General features: G+C 44.6%; 1 protein-coding gene across 1 annotated transcript in view; it reads left to right on the forward strand.

Moving 5' to 3' along the window:
* Pcolce2 (procollagen C-endopeptidase enhancer 2) overlaps positions 1-25128 on the forward strand; it is a 49450-nt gene that overhangs the window by 19577 nt on the left and 4745 nt on the right. Inside the window, exons 3-6 of the mRNA XM_005366664.2 lie at positions 7968-8223; positions 14463-14587; positions 17660-17796; positions 20799-20953. Of these exons, the coding sequence (XP_005366721.1) occupies positions 7968-8223; positions 14463-14587; positions 17660-17796; positions 20799-20953 (673 nt within the window). The remainder of the gene's footprint in view (positions 1-7967; positions 8224-14462; positions 14588-17659; positions 17797-20798; positions 20954-25128) is intronic.

Below are 25128 nucleotides of genomic sequence, written 5' to 3' on the forward strand. Positions count from 1 at the left end.
TCTCTCTCTCTCTCTCTCTCTCTCTCTCTCTCTCTCTCTCTCTCACTCACACACACACTAATAGTAGGAAAATAAATTATTCACAAGTCTTGAGTTCATCAATTTCTATGAATCTATTCTGTAGAGATATTTTCTTAAACACAGGGTTTGTGTAATTACATATATATCAACAGAATGGATGTTCCTGAGGAGAAAGTGGAAACCATGGGCTACTGATGCCTGTATGGGGAGGATTTCATGATAGAGACTCAGAAAACTAAGCAACCTTCAAGAAATGCAATTACCGCCCTAGAGAAAACAAATTCCATGAGAAAGTGTGAGGGCCCACAGGTTTGGACCATTCCTTCTTGACTGAAGGCCAGAAAATTCAAACCCTTTCTTGCTCCTCAAGGAGGAACAACAGGATGTTTGGCCGAAGGTGTGGCTACTGGGTGCTTTGCTCCTCAAAAGCCAGACAAGGGTGTTTGACTTAGGGCCTGGTGTTTTGAGCTGTAAGGAGGTAACTACACTTGCTTGTTCTTTGTGTCATGGAAGTCTTCTGCCGGCCCCTTTTGATTCAGGAATGTAAGGACTGTGATTTATGAACTCAGGGCTTTCTGTTACAGTATTCACTGGAAGCCCTCCCCCCCCCCCCGACTCTGCTGTCCCTTGTCTATTTCTTTCCTCAATCCGCACGCCCCTTCTCAGGAACGTACGGACCAGTTGGGTCAGATTCGACAGGAAATATAGCACTTTAGTTCCACAGTGATGTTTACAGGAAGGTGGTACAGGAAAATCTGAGTATTGATTTAACTAGAAATTTGATGGAGGTGCATGGAGAATTATAGGAAGCAAAGAGATAATGAGTAAAAGAGATAAACCAAGATGAATCACTGGAGTGAGTCCTGGAAGGGCTAGCTCGGAGTTAAACTGCTCACCTGTGAGAGGCAGACTCGGGATGGGAAGACGGCCTGGGCTGGAACGTCTCAGTAGAGCCTGTAGTTCTGCTGCAGATTATGGTCAGCAACATTCATTTTTACAGAGAAATTAGATTTTCAAGTAATCGAGTTGTCTCTTGAGGCCACTGTATGCAGCCCCTTGAAGCCTTCTTACTCACGGGAGAGGACGGGATGCTCATCTGTATATATTCTGTTTTAATTATTCCATTACCTTGCCGTGACCTCAGAAGGGAAGGGTTTTTGTTTCAGTCCTTGTAAAATACCATTATAATTTTATATTCAGGGTCCATTACAGATCTATCCAGTTAAATCCCAGATTTCAGAAATATTCTCGAAAGTGACATTTCAGGGTCCCCCCCCCCCTTCTTTAGGTTGCTGGATAGAGACAGGCTCTACCTTGCAAAGGTTTAGCAGTATCACACTTCGGATTGTTTAAAAACGCTCTGAAGGCTGGGCAAGAACAAGGGAGGTAAATGCTGCTGCAGAATCTGGTCCTCGGATCCCGGGCAGAAAGCCAGGCACGCTCTTCAGGGCCTGCAGTCCAGTCAGCGTAGCCTAATCAGAGAGTCCCGGGTCCCAGTGAGAGACTCTTGCAAGACAAGCTGGACAGCTCCTGGAGGACAATGCCTGGGGTGACCTCTGGCTTCCACAGGCTCGTACTCCTGCAAACACGTGTGAACCCATGTGCACGTGTACACAGCCTCGGAAACACGCACACTCATGCTCGCACACACAAAGAAGAAATCTTCAGTGCTGTATGATGAAAGAAGGCTCCTCTGGCTTTTATTTCCATTGTGCCTTAAAAGTAGCTGTGACATGGGCTCTGATTTAATGTAGGGACACTTTTTCCTTCCCCAAATCTCCACCCATTGTGTTTATCTTGTCCTGGATTAACTCATCTTGACAACTTCTGGAGATCTGAAAGAATGTCCTAAAATGACTCTTTGAAGGAGAGAAATTGGCTTCCTTTAGTTTTATGGTCGCCTGAAGTCTTCCATCAGGAAGCAAAGTTCAGAAAAAGAAGTTACGACCTCTGCCTTTCAGGTTCCCAGCCCTGTACACATGGTTGAAAGAGTCTGACAAAGGAGACCGGTGGGACAGGCATAGCAACCAGGTCCTGCCTCTCATCTCAGCGAGGTCTAGCCTGCTCCAGGAAGGTATTGCCAGGCTCTGAGCCACATCGATTCTTGGAGTTCTAGCCTTTCTTCTCCTTTGGCTATGACTGTCCTTCCCTGGTATTGAGGAGCACTTGTTGATTTGAAAAATAGATCATCAGACAGCACAGAAAAGCCTAAAACTGTTCTCACCTAGATCAAAATGAAGAAAATGAAGATAGAAATGTTTCTCTCGTTGCCACTGCCACCTCTCTGACCTTCTCAGCTGCCTGGGCCTCACTGCTGTGCTTAGTTACTCAGACGGATCTCAGAGGGTACTGTCTGGCTGTGCACTCTGAGGCAGAGGCTATGGCGGAGATCGCAGCGAGATGGAAGGTGACTAGTGGTCTGCCAAGGGAGAGGAATATGGGCTCTAGCAGGAGAGAGAATTGATAATTCTTCCTAGATATGGCCTAACAGGGTGTGGAAGGCGGTTCCTAGAGAAGATGTGTTTGGCCCAACTCTGAAATTGGGGTGGGAGTCAATGGTTGGAGATGAAGGAAAAACTATATTCCAAGAAGGGCAAATGCTCGTGGAGGGAGAGAGGAGGAAGGGATCAGTTTATGGTCTCAGATCAAGAAATAGCTTCTTCCCCAGCTGTCCAGCCAGGTAAAGGCGTCAGGGTAGTGGTGGTGTTTAGAGACTAAACCTAGAGCTGTATTCTGTAGTGTGGATCTTGAACGTGCCCTGAAAACACACGCATGGAAGCTTCAGCATTTAGCCTAGGGTGTCATTAGGTCAGTGGCTCACAGCCCTTTAGGGTCACCTAACACCACCCTGCATATCAGATATTTACATTATGATTTTTAACAGTATCAAAATTACTGTTATGAAATAGCAATGAAATAATTTTTTGGTCGGGGGTCACCCCCAACACAAGGAACTGTATTAAAGGGTTGCAGCATTGGGAAGGCTAAGCCTGCAGGTTCCTGCTCTGAGCCCCTGCCCTGACTTTCCTGGACAACAGCCTACAAGCTATACAAGGGCATAAACCTTGTCCTCCACAACTTGTTTTTGGCCATGTTGTTTTATCAGAGTCATAGAAATCCTAACTGAAGCAAGGGCATTTCTCCAATGGGGAAATCGAGATCTTGGCCCCTTCATACTTCTCTCTTTCACTTCTTAGCTGCCATGAACTCTCTCAGCACTGACACATATTCCTGACTGTGATATGTGACTTCGTCACAGGCTAAACAGCATAAACATAAACAGCATAAACCTGTGAAAGCCTCTGCCCAAATAAACACTGCCTGTTCTTTTAGCTCCCTCATCCCAGGCGGGTCACCACGATAGAAAGCTGACAAGCACTCTGCCTTGTCTCACTTCTGTGATTAATCCAAATGGCCCACGCCCCCTCTACAGTGGCTGTATTTTAGTTGTATATTAATGAAGTACGGCTTGCCAAGCACGCTCTACATAGCTGCCATCGGGCAAAGCCGTTCCTCCCTTGGCTATTTTCAGAACCTGCTTTGTCTGGGAGGCGCACTGTGATGTTTGCTTATAAAGAACGTATAGACAGACACCCAAAACAGCAACAACGACAGCTGCATGTCATGGAGGTGTTGGGGAAGGACAGCGATGCATGCCACTACCTGGGTCGCTAGCAGAAAGCACTGAGCTTCCCTAACAAGCAGCTCCCCCAAACTCCAGTGGCCTAACCTAGCACGTAGTTCTTGATCTCTGTGAGAGGCTGTACTGGTCAGTGGTGCTCAGCAGTAAGTCTTTCCCTGTGAAGCTGTGCCGTCTCCTAGGACCTCCTATTTCCTGCACTGAATCCTTCCCTTAAAACCAAAACAGAGCTCCAAAGGGATTATACAGAATATTTGATACATCGCTTCTACTGGCCCAGATCTCTTCACATGGCCCCATTCTTCCTGCAAAGAAGGCTGGGAAATGTGAACTTCCTGTGTGATTAGAGAGAGGAAATGAGCTTGAGAAGCCTCCCCTTAGTCGCTCCCAGAGCCAGGTCATGGGGAACACTGTGGGGTTCTCCTTCCCTCTGGCCTGTCAACCATCAGCCTGAGAGGGGAAAAAGGCAGAAGAGGTAACAGAAAGCTTTGTATGTGGAGCGTGAGCGGAGACGGCCCTCTGGGAGACAGACTTCAGTGAATCAGCTCAACTTTATTCCAGAGTGAAAAGGGATATATAGGTTTGGGGAGCCAGGGGACAAACCCTGTCTTGCAGTAGGTGGCACGCTCCAATCACAAGGCTTAGTATGTAGCCATTGGCTCCTATAGCAGAGCTTCCAGCGCAAGTCTTCTTAGCAGGGATCTGTGCCAAGGGTCACGCAAAAAAGGTGAATCAGGCATCTGGTTTTAGAAACAGCTTTTAGATAAGGTCAGTCCTCCATGCCCAGGAACATTCTCCAGATAAAAGCGGGTAGAGATCAGGAAGCCTTGCTGGGGATGGGGGAGTTTCTATAGTACCAAGCTTCAAGAAAGCTGCCAGGCTATGGCAGACGGCGACCTCTAACCAGCCAGCAATGTATTCCAACAAAACACAGCAAGCTACAAATCTTTGGCTCTGCCACAGGCTTGCTAAGTGGCCTTAGACAGTCATTAGATTATAACCATTGTGACGTCTCTTCCTGTTCCTAAGGTCAGTAATGTTTGCTCTGTATTTTTAAATGAGTTTACATTTTGCATAATGATATGCATGAACGGTGGGAATCACAGCCCGCCGTTTACTTTTTCAGATTGCCAGAATGCAGTCATTGGCTCAACGCATAGCTTCCGAGCACCATGCTGGCTGCCTGTAGGTAATTCTGCTCTCTACACCATCCCTGCTGGTGGTCTTACGGGTGCCAATAATCTGTGAGGAAGTAGTCGGGCTGTGTGATGCTCACGGTCAGGGTATGGTGCCTGAGAGCTCGGGTGGACCTCCATGAAGAGGTAAGCCTTAGCTGACATCTAAGATAAGATGAATTCGACAGAATATCAGGAGGAAGCGTTGGCCAAGTAGCGGGCCCTGAGGTGGGAGCCATCTTTGAAGTGTTCCTCAAACCCGTAAAGTAACTGCACGGTAGCCAGACTGTTTGGGATGATACACTAGACGGTTAAGGGCTGCATCAGGTAGGGCCTTGACCTCTCTACCTCAGTTTCCATCACCTGGGCCGATACCAGCGCCAACTCCGTGCAGTCACTGGGAGTGTTTGTAGGAGATAACATGGACAGTGTGTAGAAATGTACCTGACACCCAGAGTTCAGGTTTATTATGGTTCCAAAGGCAGCAGGAAAGTTTGAGGCGGTTTCCAGCAGGGCAGCGTGCCTGGCTCTCTGCAGACCCTAGTGGATGGGTTTTCTCCCGCCTGCACATGAAAGGAGTTTAAAATTTTCCGTGAAATTCCCAGGAACAAAAGGAAATGTTCACAATATTATGTGTTTTTCTATTAAAGTTGTTCTATTCTCTAAACATTGGCAAGACTGCCCTTAAAAACAGTATTGAGGCCGGGCGGTGGTGGCGCACGCCTTTAATCCCAGCACTTGGGAGGCAGAGGCAGGCGGATCTCTGTGAGTTCGAGACCAGCCTGGTCTACAAGAGCTAGTTCCAGGACAGGCTCCAAAACCACAGAGAAACCCTGTCTCGAAAAAACAAAAAACAACAACAACAACAAAAAAAAAAAACAAAAAACAAAAACAGTATTGAGATGTACAGAGGCTGTTCAGGAGCAAGATCTTGTGAGCTTCTGATTTATTCTCATCTTGAAAAATAACCAAATATTTATGCATACTTTTAACATAAAATTTTCTGGACCACATATGGGGTGCATGTGCGGTGTTGCAGTGGGCTGAGCACCTTTCTTCTCAAGCTCGATGTGAATAAACTGGCCGGAGCATTCCCATGTCCGGAAAGAAGAGAAACCCCGGAAGCTGGAAATGATGGTTTAACAAAACAACAACAAGAACAGCAAAAAACATGGTGCAGAAACAGATCTGTTCTCTCAAGTAACAAGTGAGGCCTTGGTGGAGGAGAGCTGCAGACTGGCAGCAGAACCAGCTACAGACGTTTGGCCTCCGCAGCAAAGCTGCCCGTGGGTTTGCATTTCGCTCATCCTTCCCTGAAAATGCAAACTGCCAACTTCGAATGCACTTCCCCTGTGTGCTGGCAGGAGCCCTGGCATCAAGTGACTTGGCAAGCGTGCCTGTGACAATAGGACATCCCAGGGGCTGTGGGTGAACTGAGGTCATTGCCGCAGCCTTTGGCCTTGGTCCACGCAGAACTCGGCTGTTGATTGAAGAAAGCTCGACGTGGGATTTGTTTCTCCTCCAGGCAGATAATGAATCCCCTAGCCAATATCATCTCACAAGACAACAGCGTCATCTAATTGCCACCGAAATAAATAATTCTCAAGTGTTTGCATCATATGTGAGCCTTTGGAGAAGATTTGGAATCAAAGGTCTCTAAAGAGCAATGCCTGGCTTTTGTGAGAAACCTTAAACAGTAAGCTGCATTTTCTTAGATTCTTAGGTCATATCTCTGGAGTTTCTGGTACTTGCACAATTAATACAAATAGTTAGCAATTAGAATGCAAGCATGGAGTGCTGGAATACGTGGCTTAGTTGGTAGAGGACTAGCCTGGTGAGCATGAGGCCCTGGGTTCAATTCCTAGCACATTCTAAACCACAGCCTCATGGCCTGTACCTGCAGTCCCAGCATATGGGAAGTAGAGGCAGAATTTCACATCATCCAAAGTTACATATGGAGGTCTGTGCCAGCCTGGCCTACTTGAGACCCTGTCTCAAAGTTGGGGGAAAAGTGCCCTCTTGGGATTTTTCCACCACAATTTCCCCTGTGGGTTGTATATGGGTTTGACAGAAAAATTAAATGGCACTGAAAATACATTATTTTACTGTAGCCAAACAAAAGGTGCCCTGGAGAAAGCAGGTCAGTGTTAGTATCTCTGGCCTTTCATTCTGAGGCCCTCCAGATGGATGCAGAGCCGATCAGCTTAAACTTGCAGGCCTTTATTTCCAGCTTTGACCTTTGTCACGTCGTGGGTACAGAAGAAAATCCTGAGAGTGAACTCCCGTGGTTGAAAAGACAAAGCACGCGATCTGAACGTTAGGGCAGAACGACTTGAATAAAGAAAGTAAAAACTACAGGACTGAGAGTGGTGACCAGCCATCCCTCCTTCCTCCTCACAGGGCAAAGACAGAAGCACCGTTAGAATCGCATGGGGGAAATTACAACAAGAAAATAAGACAGAGGAAAGATTGCTGGGCATAGAAATTCAGCGCCACCTGGCAGACACACTTGCCACCCAGGGAAAACAGATCAAAATGTTTTAAAGTGTAGTGACTTTTTTTTAAAAAGAAGAGATGAATCGACAATTAACTTAATATAAATTTTAGTTCATTTTTTTCCTGGCCTCAGTCAAACTACCTAAAAATTCACAATACAATTGCCAAATAAGCTCTTGACTTTAAACCTACAGAAGCATACTCTATAGTGAGGCTGGCCTTTGTTACACTTGCAAAAACTAAAATAAAATGATGTTTCAAAGTGTTTCTTTGTCTGGAACTGGTATTCTTTTTTATAAACAATGGCACCAACTAATAAGATTAGTCCAGTATTCTGCGGTTTTGAGATAAATTCTTTTACATACTAGGTCCCAGGCAATGTGCTGGGAACTCTTTCTGGTTTAGTTTAGCCCTGAAAAGAAATCACCTTGAGTCACTTATTGGTTTATGAGTGTGTGGTTGCTGGGATCCAACCCAGAGTTTCACACATGCAAAGACTCTGCCCTGAGGCAGCCCCCCTTCCCCACACCCTGAACCCCCACTGTACTGCCCTGGTGTACTTCTGTCTCTAGGGCTGACGGGCCACAGATGTTGCTCTTTTGGTACAGTTCTTTATCTGGCTTTTTTCTTGACAGGTCCCCGAGGGCAAAGTGGTCGTTCTGAATTTCCGGTTCATAGACCTGGAGAGTGACAACCTGTGCCGCTATGACTTCGTGGATGTGTACAACGGCCATGCCAATGGCCAGCGCATCGGGCGCTTCTGTGGCACATTCCGACCAGGATCCCTCGTAGCCAGTGGCAACAAGATGATGGTGCAAATGATTTCCGACGCCAACACTGCCGGGAGTGGCTTCATGGCCACCTTCTCTGCTGCTGCCCCAGATGGAAAAGGTACCCGTTTTCACACAGGGGCAGTGACAATAATGACGGCGGGTCATGGGGATTCATTACCTACTGAGTGTCGGGCGCCGCTCTTGGCACTTTATGTTTCCTCCTACAAAGCACAATCGCAGTTCTCAAAGAGCCAAGGAACCAAGGAATGCCAACAAGTTACTAAGAGATCATTCTGCAAAGTCTGTCCTTTTCAGAAAGTCCATATGTATTCTTGTAAAAAGTCAAATATTAAATTCATAGGGTTGAATGAGAAGCTTGAACCTCATCCTCCGAAAAGGCAGCGCCAAGGGTTTCTAAATCTTTCTCTCCGTGTTTATTTACATGCATGTACTTTTCTGACAACTCTTTACAAACCTAAGTGAAATCACATATCATTTCATAACTCTCATTTTACTTAGCGCTGTGTCTTGAGATATCTTGATGTCAGTTTGTAGGAGCTCTTCGGGGAAGCAGTTTGAAGGAAGACTGCAGCAGGCAGGCTTACTGAATCCCAGCCCTCTGCTCCAGGGTACTTGCTCAGCTGCCCTGGGTTTGCTGGTAGTACCACGTGACCAGACTGAGAAGTCAAAAGAACAGGATTGAGGGCTGACAGTGCAGCCAGAGCTTTGAAGGAGAAATCCTAGCAGGGTGCTAGACAAAAGCAAAGAGTTCAAAACATACACAGAAATCTACCCATGTCTTTGACAGCAAAACTACAGTTTCAGGAGTGAGGGGCTGGAGAGATGGCTCAGCGGTTAAGAGCTCTGACTGCTCTTCCAGAGGACCTGGGTTTAATCCCAGCTCCTATGTGACAGCTCACAGCTGTCTGTGACTCCAATTCCAGGGGACCCAACACCCATGACAAAACACCAATGCACATTCAAATAAAATAAAACACTACAATTTAATGACAAAGGCTCAAATTAGAAAATACAGAATTTGATGTTTATAATTTGCCTACCAAGTAGCCTAGAGGTTGCAGAAACAGTTCCCCACAAATAGAAGTTACCAGGCTGAAATAGCAGCCTCTGCTCACTGCCAGGGAGATAGACTGTTTAGCTGTAGCTAAATGTCTACTAGGAGAAAAGTGATTTTTCACAGGAATAGAGCAGACTCTAGAGTATACTGCGGCCCATTCAATGCTACATATCGTAGTGAAGAAAAAGGCAGTCAGTGGAAAACCATCATAAACCAGAGGTTTCAGTTAGCAGATGAATGCTTCATCTTTCTACTGGGACATCTATTATATTTGTGCATTGGTGATTTCTCTATAGAGAAATAAACCAAAGGGGACAAATGGAAGTATACGGAATAGACAGACAGACAGACAGACAGACAGACAGACAGACAGACAGACAGACAGGTTTGAGGAATGGCTCACTACAAGCAGCGCTTTAAGCAGCTATTGTGAATTTGTTTCCTGAATCCCAGTCACCCAGGAAGCTGAGGAAGGAAGAATTCAATTTGAAGGCTAGCCAGGGCTACAGAAGAGACCCTTTACTGGGTGGGGGGGGGGGGAAGCTGGAGGTGTGGCCTAGGGGGGGGGGGAGGGGGGGGGGGCGGGAGGTGTGGCCAAGTGGTGGGGTAGGGGATGAGGGTCTGGAGGTGTGGCCTAGTGGTGGGGTAGGGGATGGGGGGCTGGACGTGTGGCCTTGTGGCAGAATGTTTGGTTAACATGTACAAAGTCCTAGGTTCAATTTCCAGTTTTGAGGGAGGGAAAAAGGTTTCAGGGATTTAAAAGGAATGCATGTAGAATAAAAATAAGAAAAAAGAAACAGAAACTATAAAAAAGTGAGATGATGATATTAGAACTAGAAAATACAGAACTTGATACTTATAATTTGCCTACCAAGTAGCCTGGAGGTTGCAGAAACAGTTCCCCACAAATAGAAGTTACCACTCTGAAATACCAGCACAGAAAAGATTGAAGAAAACGGAGACCAAAAGACCAGAGAAGTAATATCAAATTGCCTAACGTATGTGTTTTATCTGTAAAACAACGATAATAGTACAGAAACAAAAATATAAAGAAAAATGGCTTAGCTGCACCTAGATTGTGCAAAGTACATGAATTGATGCAGCCAAGAAAACAATAAACTCTAAGTAGGTTAACTAAAAAGGAAATATAAAAATAAAAAATGCTTAGTCCATTATAATTGAATTACAGAGCTCAAAGGATAAAATTCCTAAAGCCAAGCAGATAAACCGAGAGAACGAAGAGCTGAGCTAGGCCTTCTGTTGTGAGCAGTGGAGGAAGCAGAGGGTACTGTCATGGTATTCTCTAAGTGCTGGTATGAGGATGCCAGGTATCTTCTCCTGCCAGCTTTCCAACAGGAAAGTGAGAGGAAGCACTCACAACGCGTGCTGTGAACATCTCAGAGACATTCCCATCCTGTGCTGCAGGAAATGCTGATGGCCGGCCATGTCGAGGGAAATGACAGCGGGGACCCGTCTGAAGGCGGTGAAGGATGCTCACTGGGAATGGTTAGCATAGACAAGCACATACTGTGTTGTCTTTTGATCTCTTTTCACGTGTGTTCATGACTAAAACATGAACATTGTATTATGGAAGACATAATAATGTCTTATATTTGACAACAAAGGACGGCTTAAATGTAGACGCACATACACACGAAAATGTCCAGAATGACCTCTGTATAAATTATAATGAGTTAAGTGTGTAGAACATCCATTAAAACCAGAAGATCTATGCTTAACAGACAAAAGATTTAAATAGAATACTGATTTAAATAGAATAGGATACCGAAATTGCCCACCTAAAGAAAGCTTGAAGGAAGAACACATGTAATAAGAGGTCTGAACAAATTGAAAAAATTTACAACAGGCACACTAAACCCAAGACACCCATAAATACACTAGATGTAAAGATTAAACACTCAAATAGAAGAAAGCTATTGTTAGGATTGATCAAAAGCCAGTCCCAGACACATGTTGTCTATCAAAAACCACCTGAAATACAAAGACCAAATAGACTGAAAGTAAAAAGATGAGAAAGACATTTACTGTATGAACTTCATCAAAATTAAAATTGATATGTATTAAATTATACCATTACAGATATGAACAGGCAATCCACACCACTAGAGGAAATATTCACAAAGTGCCGGTTTATACCCAGAACACATAAAAATGGCACCCAACAGCAGAAGAATCTCAATAAATACAAACTGAGCCAAACACTTGTACAGCATTTCACAGAGGACGCTATGAACGGCCAATGTTGTTACTCATCTGAAAAATGCAAATTGAGACAGTGAGGGGCTGAGAGATGGCTCAGTGGTGGAAAGCACTGATGGTCTTCCAGATGACCAGGAACTGTAACTCTCATCCCAGGAGAGCTGATGCTTCCTCTGGCCTGTGAGCACCGCACATGGTGTGCAGATAACACATTCAGGCAAACAATGAATATACACACAAACATATTTTATACACATAAAATAAAAATAAAACATTAATTAAAAAAAGATTACAGGGGCTGGAGAGATGGCTCCGTGGTTAAGAGCATTGCCTGCTCTTCCAAAGGTCCAGAGTTCAATTTCCAGCAACCACATGGTGGCTCACAACCATCTGTAATGAGGTCTGGTGCCCTCTTTTGGCCTGCAGACACACACAGACAGAATATTGTATACATAATAAATAAATAAATATTTAAAAAAAACATTACAGTGAGATGCCACTACTTCCCCATTATGTTGGCTAAAAATCTGATAACTTGGTGTGGTACCAAGAATAGGAAGCAACCAATGAGCTCACTCCTTGGGAGCTGTAAAATGACAATAAAACTCTTAAGTGTTAAGAGATGTTTCAGTTCTGCTGAGTGTTTAGTGAAGTTAAACATCTGTGTCTGATTATTAGAGATGGGTTGATCGGGATATCAGAATTAGCCAATAAGGGCTAGAGCTAAAGGGCCAAGCAGTGTTTAAATGAAAAAAATAAATAAATAAACAAACAAACAAACAAACAAACAAGCATCTGTGTCTATTCTGGCCCAGCAGTGCATTTGTGGGGGTATTAATGTAAAAAAAATACATATCAACGGAAAAGATGCGCACAAAAATAATCATAGCAGCCCCAATAACAACGTGTGCCGGTTAGCTTGACACAAGCTGAGGTCCCCCAGAAAGGGGACTCTCAACTGAGAAAATGCCTCCATCTGTAGGCAAGTCTGGGGAAGTTTTTGATTAATGATTGATGTGGAAGGACCAAGAAAGACCACTATGGATGGTGCCACCCCCGGGCTAATGGTCCTAGATTGTATAAGAAAGCAGGCTGAGCAAACCTTTGGGGAGAAAGGTTGTAGGCAGTATTTCTCCATGACCTCTTCTTCAGTTCCTACCTTGAGTCCCTGCCCTGGCTTCCCTTCATCATAGACTGTGATCAGAACATGTAAGTCAAATAAAATCCCATAATCCCCCTGCCACTGCCCAAGTTACATATTATAAAAATAAATATCCCAAAAGAACACAACCCCAAATAAACGTCAACAGAAGAATAGGTAGTAGAATACTTCCCAGCTATCTAAAGTACAAGCGCTGGTGATGCCACCTGAAAGACCCTGTGGGACATTGCAGAAAGGCACAGAAGACCAGAAGGGTGACCCTACGGGGCTCAGTTCATACAAAGCTCTGCATTAAAACTAAGGTGCAGGGTTTTCAAGAGAGTGGCATGGCAGGAGTTTGTGATAGACGGCGTCTGTGTTACCTCAGGAGCGTGGCTCACAATGGGTGTGTTCATCTGTCAGTTGTGCAAAGGTTAAGATTGTGAACTTACCTCCCCAAACCTGTGAAATTAAAAACAAAACAATGAAGCAGGTGGTGGGGGTTGGGTAGCAACAGGGAGAAAACAAAACCTGTAACTGTTGACGATGGCTGATGGGGACACAGAGGACTTTATATTCTGTCTACTTTAAAGGCTTGAGGTTTTCACTCACAGTTTAGTAAATATCCTAAACTCAATTCTTATAATATGATTTCTTAAGTATGTTTTAAGAATCTTCTATGTCAAAGAAATACTTTGTTCCTTTAGTCTCAACTCGGTTATTTGTAAGTTAATTCTAAGTGAAATTAAATTTGTAACTTTATATCAAAATAGATTTCTAAAGCTATTTCCTTGACTTAACAATATATATGCAACACATGCCAGGACATGTCAGTACATATGTCCAATGTCTAAATTAAGATTCGTTAAATATTAACTGTGGTCGATTTTAGGTGGTGGGACTGGGGTAATTTTTTACTTGTATGCTTTCCTGTACTGCTGAAAGTTCATAAGCGTACTTTTGGGTGGGTGTGGCTGTGTGTATACATGGCCATGTGACCCTCCATGTGTGCACACACACGTGTGTAAGAAAGACATCAACCTCAGGTATTGCTCCCTGGGAGCCTCCACCTTATTTTTGAGATAGGCTCTCAAAGGGGCATCTGGAGCTTCCAGGGACTATGTGCCTCCACCTCCCCGGGGCTGGGATTGTGAGCACATGCTACCATGCCTGGCACTTTTTACTGGGTTCTGGGATTCAAACTCAGGTCCTCAGCAGCACTTTGCCACTTGGCCTATGTCCTCAGACCTGTAAATATGTATTCTTTTTATGAAGTGAAGACCTCTACAATTTATAAGTGTTACTAGATGTTATAGTAGTTTTATATATGTGTGTATATGTGTGTGTATATATAATACTAGATAATAGTAATGAAAATCGTGTATAACAGCTAATTTAATTTTTTTCCATGGAACTTTAATAAATAACCCATGAACAATTGCCTTGAGAATTCTTAGAACCTGATTCCTTGCACTGTCTACAACTATGAATGAGTGGGAATTTCTTGTTCAAAAGAGGAGGAAACACCAGAAAAGCTGTGGTTCTGATCCCACGCCTTCCTTCTCTTGTGACACGCCAGGCAATGACAGAGTACTCAGTGAACTGGCTGTAGGGATGAGGTGTCAGTTATCAGAGCACTAGGAGGTGGAGGCAGAAGGACCAAAGCCAGACTCGGCTACATAGTGCACTCATGGCTGGCCTAGGCTATGTTAGACCATCTCAGAAACTAACAAATGGGATGTGGAGAGCAGATTGTGTGATGGTTTTCTTTTTAAAGAGAAAACTGAGCAGCCCCTACCATTGCCTTGACGTGCTGTGATACTCCTGATGTTCTCATTACTGACCTCCGGGTGATTGTACGGACTGTGACCTATGTTAGGGTATAAACCTGTATGTTCTTCATATTTAATAACTTCAGGAGATAGGTACTGTGGAGGACGCCTTGAGAAACCTTCCGGCTCTTTTAAAACCCCCAACTGGCCAGACCGAGACTACCCCATAGGAGTTACTTGTGTGTGGCATATCGTTGCCCCGAAGAACCAGGTGAGGCTCCAGAAAATGTGGCAAAAGTGAGTGTGTGTGTGAACTGCCCCCGTGTGAGCCCCTGCCTCTGGGATTCGAGAGTCAAAGACGCAAGCGAGGAAAGCCCAGGTGGACACCAGTACTTATCCTTACGAAGATAAAGGCTAAAGTTGCCCTTTGCACTCTCTGACTTGCAAAGCCATGGATTCTGACTTTTCTATTATGTAATTATAACTTTCAAAACAGTTTTGAAAATACAAATAGTAAGTAAATTCCGCATAGGACTGTGTAGCCCTGGGGCAGATGCGAAGCACAAGAGACCGCAAGCGTCAGCACCTAGCAGTGTGGGGGGGAGGAGGGTCCTCAGGCATGCGCACACGGCAACTTCCCCATTGCTCAGTCAGCCCACCTCGTCCAGAGCAGGCCCCACTCCAGCAAAGCCAGGCAACAGCCCCAGAGCCTTCAAGGAACCCCCATGGTGATCGAAGGTCAGCTTTTGAGGATCGGGGTTGTTTGAAACAAAATGTGTGCAAATTCCACATCTGTTCCTCTAAAGCAGTGGTTCTCAACCCTCCTAACACTGTGACCTTTTAATATAGTTCCTCGTGTTATGGGTGAGCCCCAATCATTAAATTTTCTCATTGCTACTTCATAATTGTTAAGGAATGTAATGGAAATGCCCGATACGCAGGATATCTGATAAGCAACCCTAGAGCGAGGACCACTGCTCTAAACCAGTCCACTGAGATCCAGTGTTTCAGTGGTTATTAATATGTGATTGCATGGATTTCTGACCTTTCTAGGGACCACCACATATCAACTGTAGGACAGAATTTGATACAGGAATAGATGGGTCTTTACTGTAGGAAATTTTAAGAATAAATTTGTAAAGTTATTATTGTTTCACATACTACTGACTTTAAACACTCTCTGGTGAGCATGCTAATACTGCTCTCTAAATTATTTGATTGAGTTACTTTTATTTTCTGTGTTTGAGTATTTTATCTGCATGTATGTCTGTGCACCAAGTGTGTGCCTGGTGCCCGTGGAGACCAGAAGAGGGAATCAGATGCCCTGGAACTGGGGTTACAGAGGATTGTGAACGGCCATGTGGGTGCTGGGAATCGAACCCCAGTCCTCTGAAAAGACAACCAATGCTCTTCCACACTGAGCCACCTCTACAGCACCATGATACTCGCCACGTGATTGTTTCTAACATCAGTTATGATCCAGGCAAACACACTATGCAAGTCACTGGGGTGAACACCATGTACATCCAAATGCAGACATCCACGCTGTGTGACCATAGCTCGAATCTCGGTCTTCATTTAAAGACTAGAAATAGAGCCTTTTAGTTAATAGTGAAAAACTACATGTCTGTTGAAGGGATTGCAGTTTATAGTAATATTTAAAGGCATATTTTTTAAATACTTAAAACCATTATGTAATTCTTGAAATCGTGTTGATTTGTGACATTGTTAATATAGCTGACCAAATAAGGTCAATATCATTAGCTCCCAGATTTCAGTCGCATCTCTTCTCTCGTGGTTCTTCCCCCATTATTGGGAATTTCGGGTTTGTTTGATATCACTCAGTTGAATTTTTCACCAGCATTGAGGTATTTGGAACCCGCAGGCAGTTCTGTCCAAAGGGGAAAAACAGCAGGAAAATTAAACCCTGCAGGATTTCTGTGCAGTCCCTGGAATGTTCTTCAGATGCCTCTGGAGAAGTCCCAGCTTTCCCCTCTCTCCTCTTAGTCCCTTTTAATCGCCTCTCCAAACGCTCTTTCATTTTTAGGGCAAGAAAGTTCAGCCAGTCTCTAGATGGAAAGTATTTCATTAGTCGCTGGTGAAAAGTCAGTGGCCCCGGTGGATATTTTGAAACATAGTTGAAAGCAATTTTCTGCCTTCTTATTGGCAGGTGAATAAATATCACATGTATGACACTTATGATGCAATCAGAATTGGCCTGTGTCCAATTGGAACACCATTGCTCTCGCTGCCTTTGCTCGGATTGATGTGCACGCATCTTCTTGGGAATGAACACTCTTCATCTAGTGGGAATTAATTTCCATAATCCTCCATGAATTAGCAGACAGGGTCCCTGGCTACCTAGAGCCCAGCAAGACTGGATAGCTGCTGAGCGCCACAGGTGTTAGTGACCCAGGGAGATTTTTCTAATGAAAATGTTCCCAGCAAAACTGCTTGTTAAGGGTGGCAGGGGAACAATGATGGTTTATGAAATTAAAATGTGCTAGTTACAGGAATGATTTAGGACACTATTCTTAGTACCAGAGAAAAAAAAGGAAGGGTTTAAAAACTCACTTTGTGTATCAGTTCTTCTGTGTGCTTGGAGTGTGCGCAGTGCAGGCCTCACGCTTCAGCTCCAGTCAGCTCCACGTGACTGTACTTGGAGTGTGGGCAGTGCAGGCCTCACTCTTCAGCCGCTCCAGTCAGCTCCACGTGACTGTACTTGGAGTATGCGCAGTGCAGGCCTCACTCTTCAGGGGCCTCCAGGTCCCCGAACCTTTCATCCCAAAGCTGACTCCTTTACATATGATCAGAACGTTTGTCTCCTCTCAAAAGGAGAAATCTACACGTCTCATGACCATACACACCGTGCACACATGCCACACCCAGATCTTAGACAACACTTTTGATTTCTGTTCATTGTTTTCCAGAGAAGAATGGATTTGGTGTACAGGTCCCTTTATCACTCCGACACACACCATGGTTTCAGATAGAATCCCCCTTTTATTCTTTATCTCCCTAGCTTTATTGAGGCATAGTTGGAAAATAAACATTGTAAATACCTACAATATAGAGTGCGATGCTTTAACGGTGCATAGCTTATGAAATATTGTGATTAAACTAATTAGCATATCCCTCATACAGCATGGTTATTACTCTTGTGGTTGCGCACCTTGACAACGTGTAAAGTCTATGCTCTTAGCAATTTTCAAATGTACCTTATTATTATTTATAGTTGCCATGACAGATAACCATATAGTTACCATGTAGTTATAACCATATATACCATAGAGTTACCATAATTTCAGGTTACTGACATTTCCATGCTGTGCGTTCCCTGAAGCTTATAGAGCTAAAGTTTGAGAAGTTCGATGTGGAGCGAGATAATTACTGCCGATACGACTACGTGGCCGTGTTTAATGGCGGGGAAGCCAACGACGCTAAAAGAATTGGCAAGTTCTGTGGTGACAGCCCACCCGTGTAAGTAGCGCCTATCTGTAGCACTAATATTTTAAGGACTCTAAACCTAGGTCCTACTAAGTTCCCTAATTACCTTTCTTTTCTGGAAAACGTCATGTTGTTTGCTGGCAAAGGCTTGGGTCCCCTAACAGTGGAGCCCTGTCCACCAGCAGCAGCAAAGACCAGGCACCCAAACACGGGGTCCAGCAGCCACGTGCACACATGGAGGCAGGGCTGGCGGTGCCCCAGGGGCAGACGCCCCCACCCGTGTCACAGACCTGCTAAGGGAGCTCAAGCATCAGGAAGAATGGGAACTTCTGAGGAGAGAAGAGCCAGAGGCTTGTTTCTCTAGGAGGGTCCGTGTAGCGCTGAAACACTTGTTCCTTGGTGTTTCTCAGAATGCTGGAGAAAAACCACGTTGACTCGTGTTGGGGGCTAGCCTGGACTGGACACTGCCCAGTGGCTCTGATGATGGGATGCGGGCATTTGCCCCTCACCTAGTCATGCCAAGCAAGGCCCGCTACTGGGGGGTGGGGGGCATGGTGGGCGGGGCGAGGGGGGAGTCTGGGAACTGACGTTTGACCTGCCCCACCCCCACCCCTGTATGTACACTGTTAAATGTTCCTGACACTGGGGTGGGAAGCGCTTTGTTTGCTGTCCCGAAATGTACCTCCCTAAAGGGGAACTTGAGCTATTCTGAGCTCCCCGTAATTCTCTTGTCTCATGCTTATGCCTTTTTTTCTGCTTCCCCATTTGAGGGGTATGTAAGGAACTGTGATCCTAATAAACTCGCTGGCCTGGGTCATCCGCCCCTGCGGCTCTCCTGACCAGTTTTAACTCATTCCTCTTGCTATCCCTTTATTTCTTAGTCCTCAGTCCTCCTCCTCGAGATGTCCGGAATCCCGATACCGCTGACCGGGTTAGACTCTTTTCTCTCCTTAAAGGGGGAGAAACATCTGCCACTCAAATATCTTGAATGATTTCTGTGGCTTTTTCTTCTCCCCGCAACCATTTTGAATGAAAAGAATATATTTTCTCTATTTGCTGTACACAGTGTCTCTGTCCCCAGCCCAGCCATGGGCCAGCTGCAGGAGAAGCAAGGCCTCAAGCAGATCTTGGTCAGATAAAATTCCTGGCTTTGTCCTAAGCTTTCAGCCTCTTGGCCCATGTCTCCCCTTCCTAGGTGTTCCTAACATCAGCTTGTAGATGCAGTGCTGGGTTCTCAGTGCACTGTGGCCCTGTTATATTTCCACAAAGCATCACAGCAAAAATCTAATTTTGTTACTAAAATACTCTTCCTTGAAAAAAAATTAATTTCTGGTACAATGTCTCCAAGTTAGTTCAAAGAAAAGTCAGGGCCTGGTCACAAGATGGGCTCCTGCCTGTGTAGGCTAGCCTGTCTGGACTCCATTGTTAACTATAGGGAGTGCTTGTAGCAATTTATCAGTTAAACAAGATTAGTGTGTCTTGTTTGTAATTGTAGGTGAGAATCATGTATAGGGAAGTTTAAAAAATGTATTTCATATTTTCTTTCTCCTTTTCTGTTTTTGTTTGCTTGCTTGTTTGTTTTTCCAGGCAGGATTTCTCTGTGTAGCCCTGACTGTCCTGGAACTCACTCTGTAGACCAGCCTGGTCTAGAACTCACAGAGATCCGCCTGCCTCAGCCTCCTGAGCACTGGGATTAAAAGTGTGCACCACCACCACCCAGCTTAATTCATGGTTTTCATAAACAAGTTCAAATGTTTCTGTTGAAAGCTTGAATCCCTGAAGGATTCTTTATGTCGCCCTAGCTGCTTTGGGGATGGGAAATGACCGGGGTCATAGGACGCCTGCTTCTGCTGGTCCCACAGTCGCGTCACACGGATTTCACTCAAGACAGAGGCAGTCCACAGTTCTTCCCTCTGGTCTGTTCAAGAACGAATCTGCCTGCTCCCAGCAGGTGGTGCCGAAGGGAGCTGCTCATTAAGGCTGTCACAGCCCAAATGCAAAAGGAACTTCCTCAAATCACTGAGTGACTCAATCACATAACTTGTTTCATCTCTTTCTACTTATGAATTCGTTTTTAAATAAAATTAGCAAACGGCTCTGTCACCATCGTTTAGGAAACAGTAGCAGCTGAAGTAAGACTGGTGCTCATACAGTTACCACTACGATGTTGGGACCGGAGTGAACACTGTTTCCCACAAGCCCCCGAGGGGCCTTCGAGACTTACTTCAGCTCTAACCCTGTGGTTCCAACTAACCATCACATCCCTAACGCTGGAGCTCCTCATGGCGTCATGGCTGCCAGTCAGGAGTCACCTGCTCTCTTTCCTCTCAGCATTGCCCTGACGGGGATTATGAAGAGAAAAACCGCCATGGCCGGCAGGCGTTAGACCGCCCTTTAGAGATGAAGCGTGGTGTCTTTGAGCCCTCTGTATCATCAGCTCTGTCCCTCACGTTCTCCAGCAGCGGCAGCCCGTGTGAGTGGCAGACTCCGTTCAGACTCACGAGTCAGGCAAAGCCTCGGGGGCTTGTGGGAAACAGTGTTCACTCTGGTCCCAACATCATCCACTATTTCCAGAGTCACTGGGCCCTAGGTTCAAATCCTGGTTCCTGCGTGCTTGGACCTTGGGAAGATCACTGAATTCTAGGTTCATTTACCTATTCTACAGAAAGAGGATGATAATAGGGTCCTTACGAAGTCCAGTGTTAGGACTTGTATTTTTTTTCAAGTGTTTTACATTTTACATTTACAGCAATTTGCTAGTCTATTGTCAAAAAACGAATAGAAAGTTAGAAGTTTTAGCCAGGTGTGATGGTTCATGCTTTTAGTCCTAGTACTTGGGAGGAAGAGGCCCAAAGGTCTCTGAGTTCAAGGCCAGACTCATCTACAAAGCAAGTTCTAGGATAGCCAGGACTACACAGAGAAACCCTGTCTCAGAAAAACAAAAACAACAACAACAACAAAGAAAGAAAAAAAGCTACAAGATTTGACATTTTCAGAGAGGTGTCATGTAAACTTTCAATGTGTTTTTCTCCTAGGCCGATCGTGTCTGAGAGAAATGAACTTCTCATTCAGTTCCTATCAGACTTGAGTTTAACAGCAGATGGATTTATTGGTCATTACAAATTCAGGCCCAAAAAAATTCCCACAACGACAGCCATGCCTGTCACCACCACGTTCCCCGTGACCCCAGGTAAGTTCTGCTGTTTGCAAGTTGGCGCTAATACTTTTAGTACTTACTCTAAAAAGAAGTCTTTGGAAGTAGAAACTCTTCTTATTTTCAGGCAAAATAAGAAGGTACCAGAAAGAGAAACAACTAGATGAAAACTTGGGTGAGATGGTAATGAAATTTCATGGATAAAAGAAAGGCAGGGAAGATTGCTCACCAGCTAGTTAGTGGCTTGCATTAGCCATGGGCGAAAGCAATGACCATCTAAGACTTACAGGCAAGCAAGCTGATTATAATATAAACACTCTCTTTATAAGCCCAGTGTTCCCTTACTGGTACATGGCAAAATTCTTCCCTTTATTGTTTTCTTTAACATAATTGGCACATATTTGTGACATATAGAATTTGATCCATGCATACATACATATATACAATGGTCAAACCAGAGTAACTATCATTTCTGTCTCCTTAAATATTTGCTGTCTCAAATCTGAGCCCATCTCTTCTAGTTCTTAGACTCTATAATACAGGGCTGGGGAGGTTCCACAGGAAAAGGTGCTCTCTGTGCAAGGGTGGACCCTGACTTTGCTCCCTGGACCCACCTAAGTGGAAGAAGAGAATCCCACAGAGTTGTCCTCTGACCTCTGCAAACACACCTTCCCGTAACAAATAGAAGGTTTTTAAACTTACTGTTTTAACTGTGTATAATACAATGAATTATGTAGTCACACTACAGTGCTGTTGGATTCTAGACCATTCCTCCTGTTTATAAGTTGATGACTGTGATCCTGGGTCACCTTTTCTTCCCTCTCCCTTCTATCTTCTTACAATTTTCATTTTTATTAGAGAAAATTCTATTTTAGGTTAATGTTCTAGAGCCTTGATATCTGCCAGTTTTTAACAACAGCCTGTTTAAAGATTTGGGGATTTTTTTCTGCATCTTAGAAGATGTCATATAATATATGTGTGTGTGTATGTGTGTGTGTGTGTGTGTGTGTGTGTGTGTGTGTATATATATATATATATATATATATAAAATGAAGTAAATCAAGCGAAACTGTTCACTAATTACAAAAGCTGCAGACAGTTGTGGGTCATGATCTAAGAAGTTACAAAGGCAGTGGGGCCTGGTATCTGGTCTCTGTGGCTGAACTAACTGTTCCACCCTGTGGGAATTCAGGAACTCAGATTAGAAACCTCAAATTAGAGCCAGGATTAAAGTGAGAGATAATAGCTAGGCTTTTTGCCCTCCTCTGATAGAACACAGGCGTGCCCCGGAGGCTAAATAAAGCTTGGTACTAAATGAATAGTTTACAAGTTAACAGCTTTTGTATGGCTCAGATTTTACAGCTTTTCCCCTGTTAAGTCTGAGCTTTAAAAACCTAAATTGAAGATTTAATTGAAGATTCTTTAGCATCAAAATAAACCATAAATGCAGAAAACTTTACCATTACAGAATATTATAGTTTTCTGTCTGTCTCAGTTTATCCGAATAGTTAAAGTTTAACAAAATGAGCAAAGATGGAGAATCTAGACAGATTTTACTTTCTCTGAGCACTCCACAAATCAGCCAGCTTGTGGCTTGGCTGCGCCGCCTCGAGTAGTGAACTTTCTGGACAGACCCATGCTGCCAGCGGCTTTCTGGCTTTTAGCTCCAACTTGAACTTTCTCTAAAACGGCAAATGTGGATTGTAGGGAGCTCCCAACCATCTCACGAAAGCTTGTCAGGCTCAGCTTGCCTTGAGCACACCCTCTGCTTCAAGCCTATAGTCTTGTTTGCCCAAGCTCATCCCGAGCATCAGCGGATGTTCTCACGGTCACCTCTGCCTTCCTTTATTTTACCTCATCACTAGCATCTCCCAACCTAGCATGGACCACATTACTAATGAATGAAATGAATAAATTATAAGGAACAAGACGATGAGCATGCTCTTTGGCTGTTTGGCTAAACTATGCTGTGACACAAATACAGAGACCAGCGATGAGCGGAGGACAGTGACAGGCCCTGGCGGCTAACTGGACAGTATCTCCTAAGTCCCTGGCTTGTGCAACTGAGGGGAGAGGTTTCTGTTCCCTGAAGCAGATTGGAAAGCAGGATTCACAAATGAAGATTTGAAGTGCCTCTGAGAGACATTCAGGCAGACACTTGGGCCGCCAGGCCAGAGAGGGAGGTGTAGATAGAGTCAATGGGACTTCTAGAGCCAGGGAGATGGCTCAGTAGTTGAGACACCTGTTCTTCCAGAGGGCCTGATTTGATTCTCAGAACCCACAGGGTAGCTCACAACCATCCCTAACTCCAGTTCCAGGGAATTCATCCTCTCTTCTGACCTCCAAGGGCACCAGACATGCATGTACTGCACATATATGCATTCGGGTAACAGTATTCATATACATAAGAAAGTAAAGGAGTCTTTAAAAGAGGGGAGTATCTACCTTGGAGAAATTCTGGTGCAGGGAGGAAAGAGGCTAGAACTGAACTTTGAAGAACTCTGACTTAGCAAGGAGGAGGAAAGACACGCACAGCTTAGGCCCTGGAAGACGATGCCTTAGGCAGAGGTGGTCGGTGACTCTCCTGTTGATGAGACAAACTGGAAGAGCTAAGGTGTTTGTGTTTACTCTGTGACCAGGGGTTTTAAATAAGTGGTTGCAACACAGGCAGAAAGCAGCCAGGGTAGGGCAGGGAGCACGTGGATCAAAGTGAAGAAACAGAAAGTTCCAGCACTCATAGCACACATTTGGTCCTTAAAGGAAAGAGAAGGGCACTGAGAGGCGAGCACATTAATGCCAGTGTGATACAGTGACAGAGGGGACAGAAGGGGACAGAAGGATCAAAGGTGGACATTTGCTGCTGTGACTCCTGTTCCCTCTGAACACAGGCAGGGTCACCCTCTGAGGAGGAGAAGGCAAGAGGCAGCACTGGCAGCTGGGAGAATGGAAATCTGAAAACAGCCGTGGAAGTGGGCCCGTCTCTTTCTGGTGCACGTCTGTGAACTCAGTTGACTTGAATGTAGGCACCAAAAAGAGCATTCTCCTGTAGGACTTCTGGGGGTTGAAAGAGAGAGAGAACAGGACAGTTTCAATGACTGTAAAGAAAATAGTTGGCTGAGAAACAGACTGTAGAAACCAATTGGTATAACTAAGCAAGTAAAAGCGAGCGAGCGTTGATTGACTAGGGACCATGTGGGAGCTCAAATCACTGACCCTCCGATGTTGGGATGGGGTAGCCATTAGATTAAATAAATGAGCCTGAAAGAGAGGGTATTACCCAGGGTATTAGGATGTCTAAATATGTTGATTAAGAGATCGGCAATACATGATTTTACTTGAGGACTTGTGAGCCTGGGTTTGAGTGGTAAATGGATCAGAGAATAGTCCCTAAGGAGGCTGAAACTAGAACCACCCAAAAATGGTGGACCCCTGAGGGTTCGTCCGTGAAGAGGATGGACCCTGTGGAGATGGTGTAAGAATGCATAGGGAGAAAGGCTGAGAGCCAGGGCCAAAGTTCCTGAGTGCAGGAATTGAAATAAAGACCAGAAGATGAGGTAGGCTGTTGTGAAATATTTAGTTCAGGATGTGTTGCATTCGTTCATGCTGTGGAACATTTGTTTCATGATGCAAAGATGTGCTGCATTCTTTTACATCATATTTAACTCTGCGAAGCTGTGTTACTTTGCCTGCCTAAAACACCTGAAGAAATACATAGAGATTCAGAGACACACATTCACACACACAGGAATCCCATAAAAAAAAACCAAAACCATAAAAAACAAAACCCATAGTATATACACAAAGGATCTATAAAGCTAAAAATATGCTTTGCTTTAACATTATGAGACAATTGCCACAGATGCTGTTGAGTGTGTTTTCTGTTGGCGTCTACAGATGGGCATGTAGCCTACCCTTGAGAGTCGTTCGTTTCCCCAGTGAGACTCCCTTGGATAAACTACTTTCTGTGTTTTTGTAAGGACAGGAAACTTTGCAAATACAGTAAATTTGCACTCAATGCAGTAGATTCTGCCCCCTGGAATCTGAACTAAGGTGTTTCAGTCAGTGTTGACCGGGGTGATGGGGCCTGACTCTTGGCTGAAAGAAGCACTGAGTTCAGACCCAAAGCTGCAGTTCCCAGTGCACCTCAGGCCAACGCTGCCACAAACACCTCAGATATATATATATATATATATATATATATATATATATAT

Source organism: Microtus ochrogaster, unplaced genomic scaffold, assembly GCF_000317375.1.
Source record: "Microtus ochrogaster isolate Prairie Vole_2 unplaced genomic scaffold, MicOch1.0 UNK12, whole genome shotgun sequence".
Taxonomy (NCBI): Eukaryota; Metazoa; Chordata; class Mammalia; order Rodentia; family Cricetidae; genus Microtus; species Microtus ochrogaster.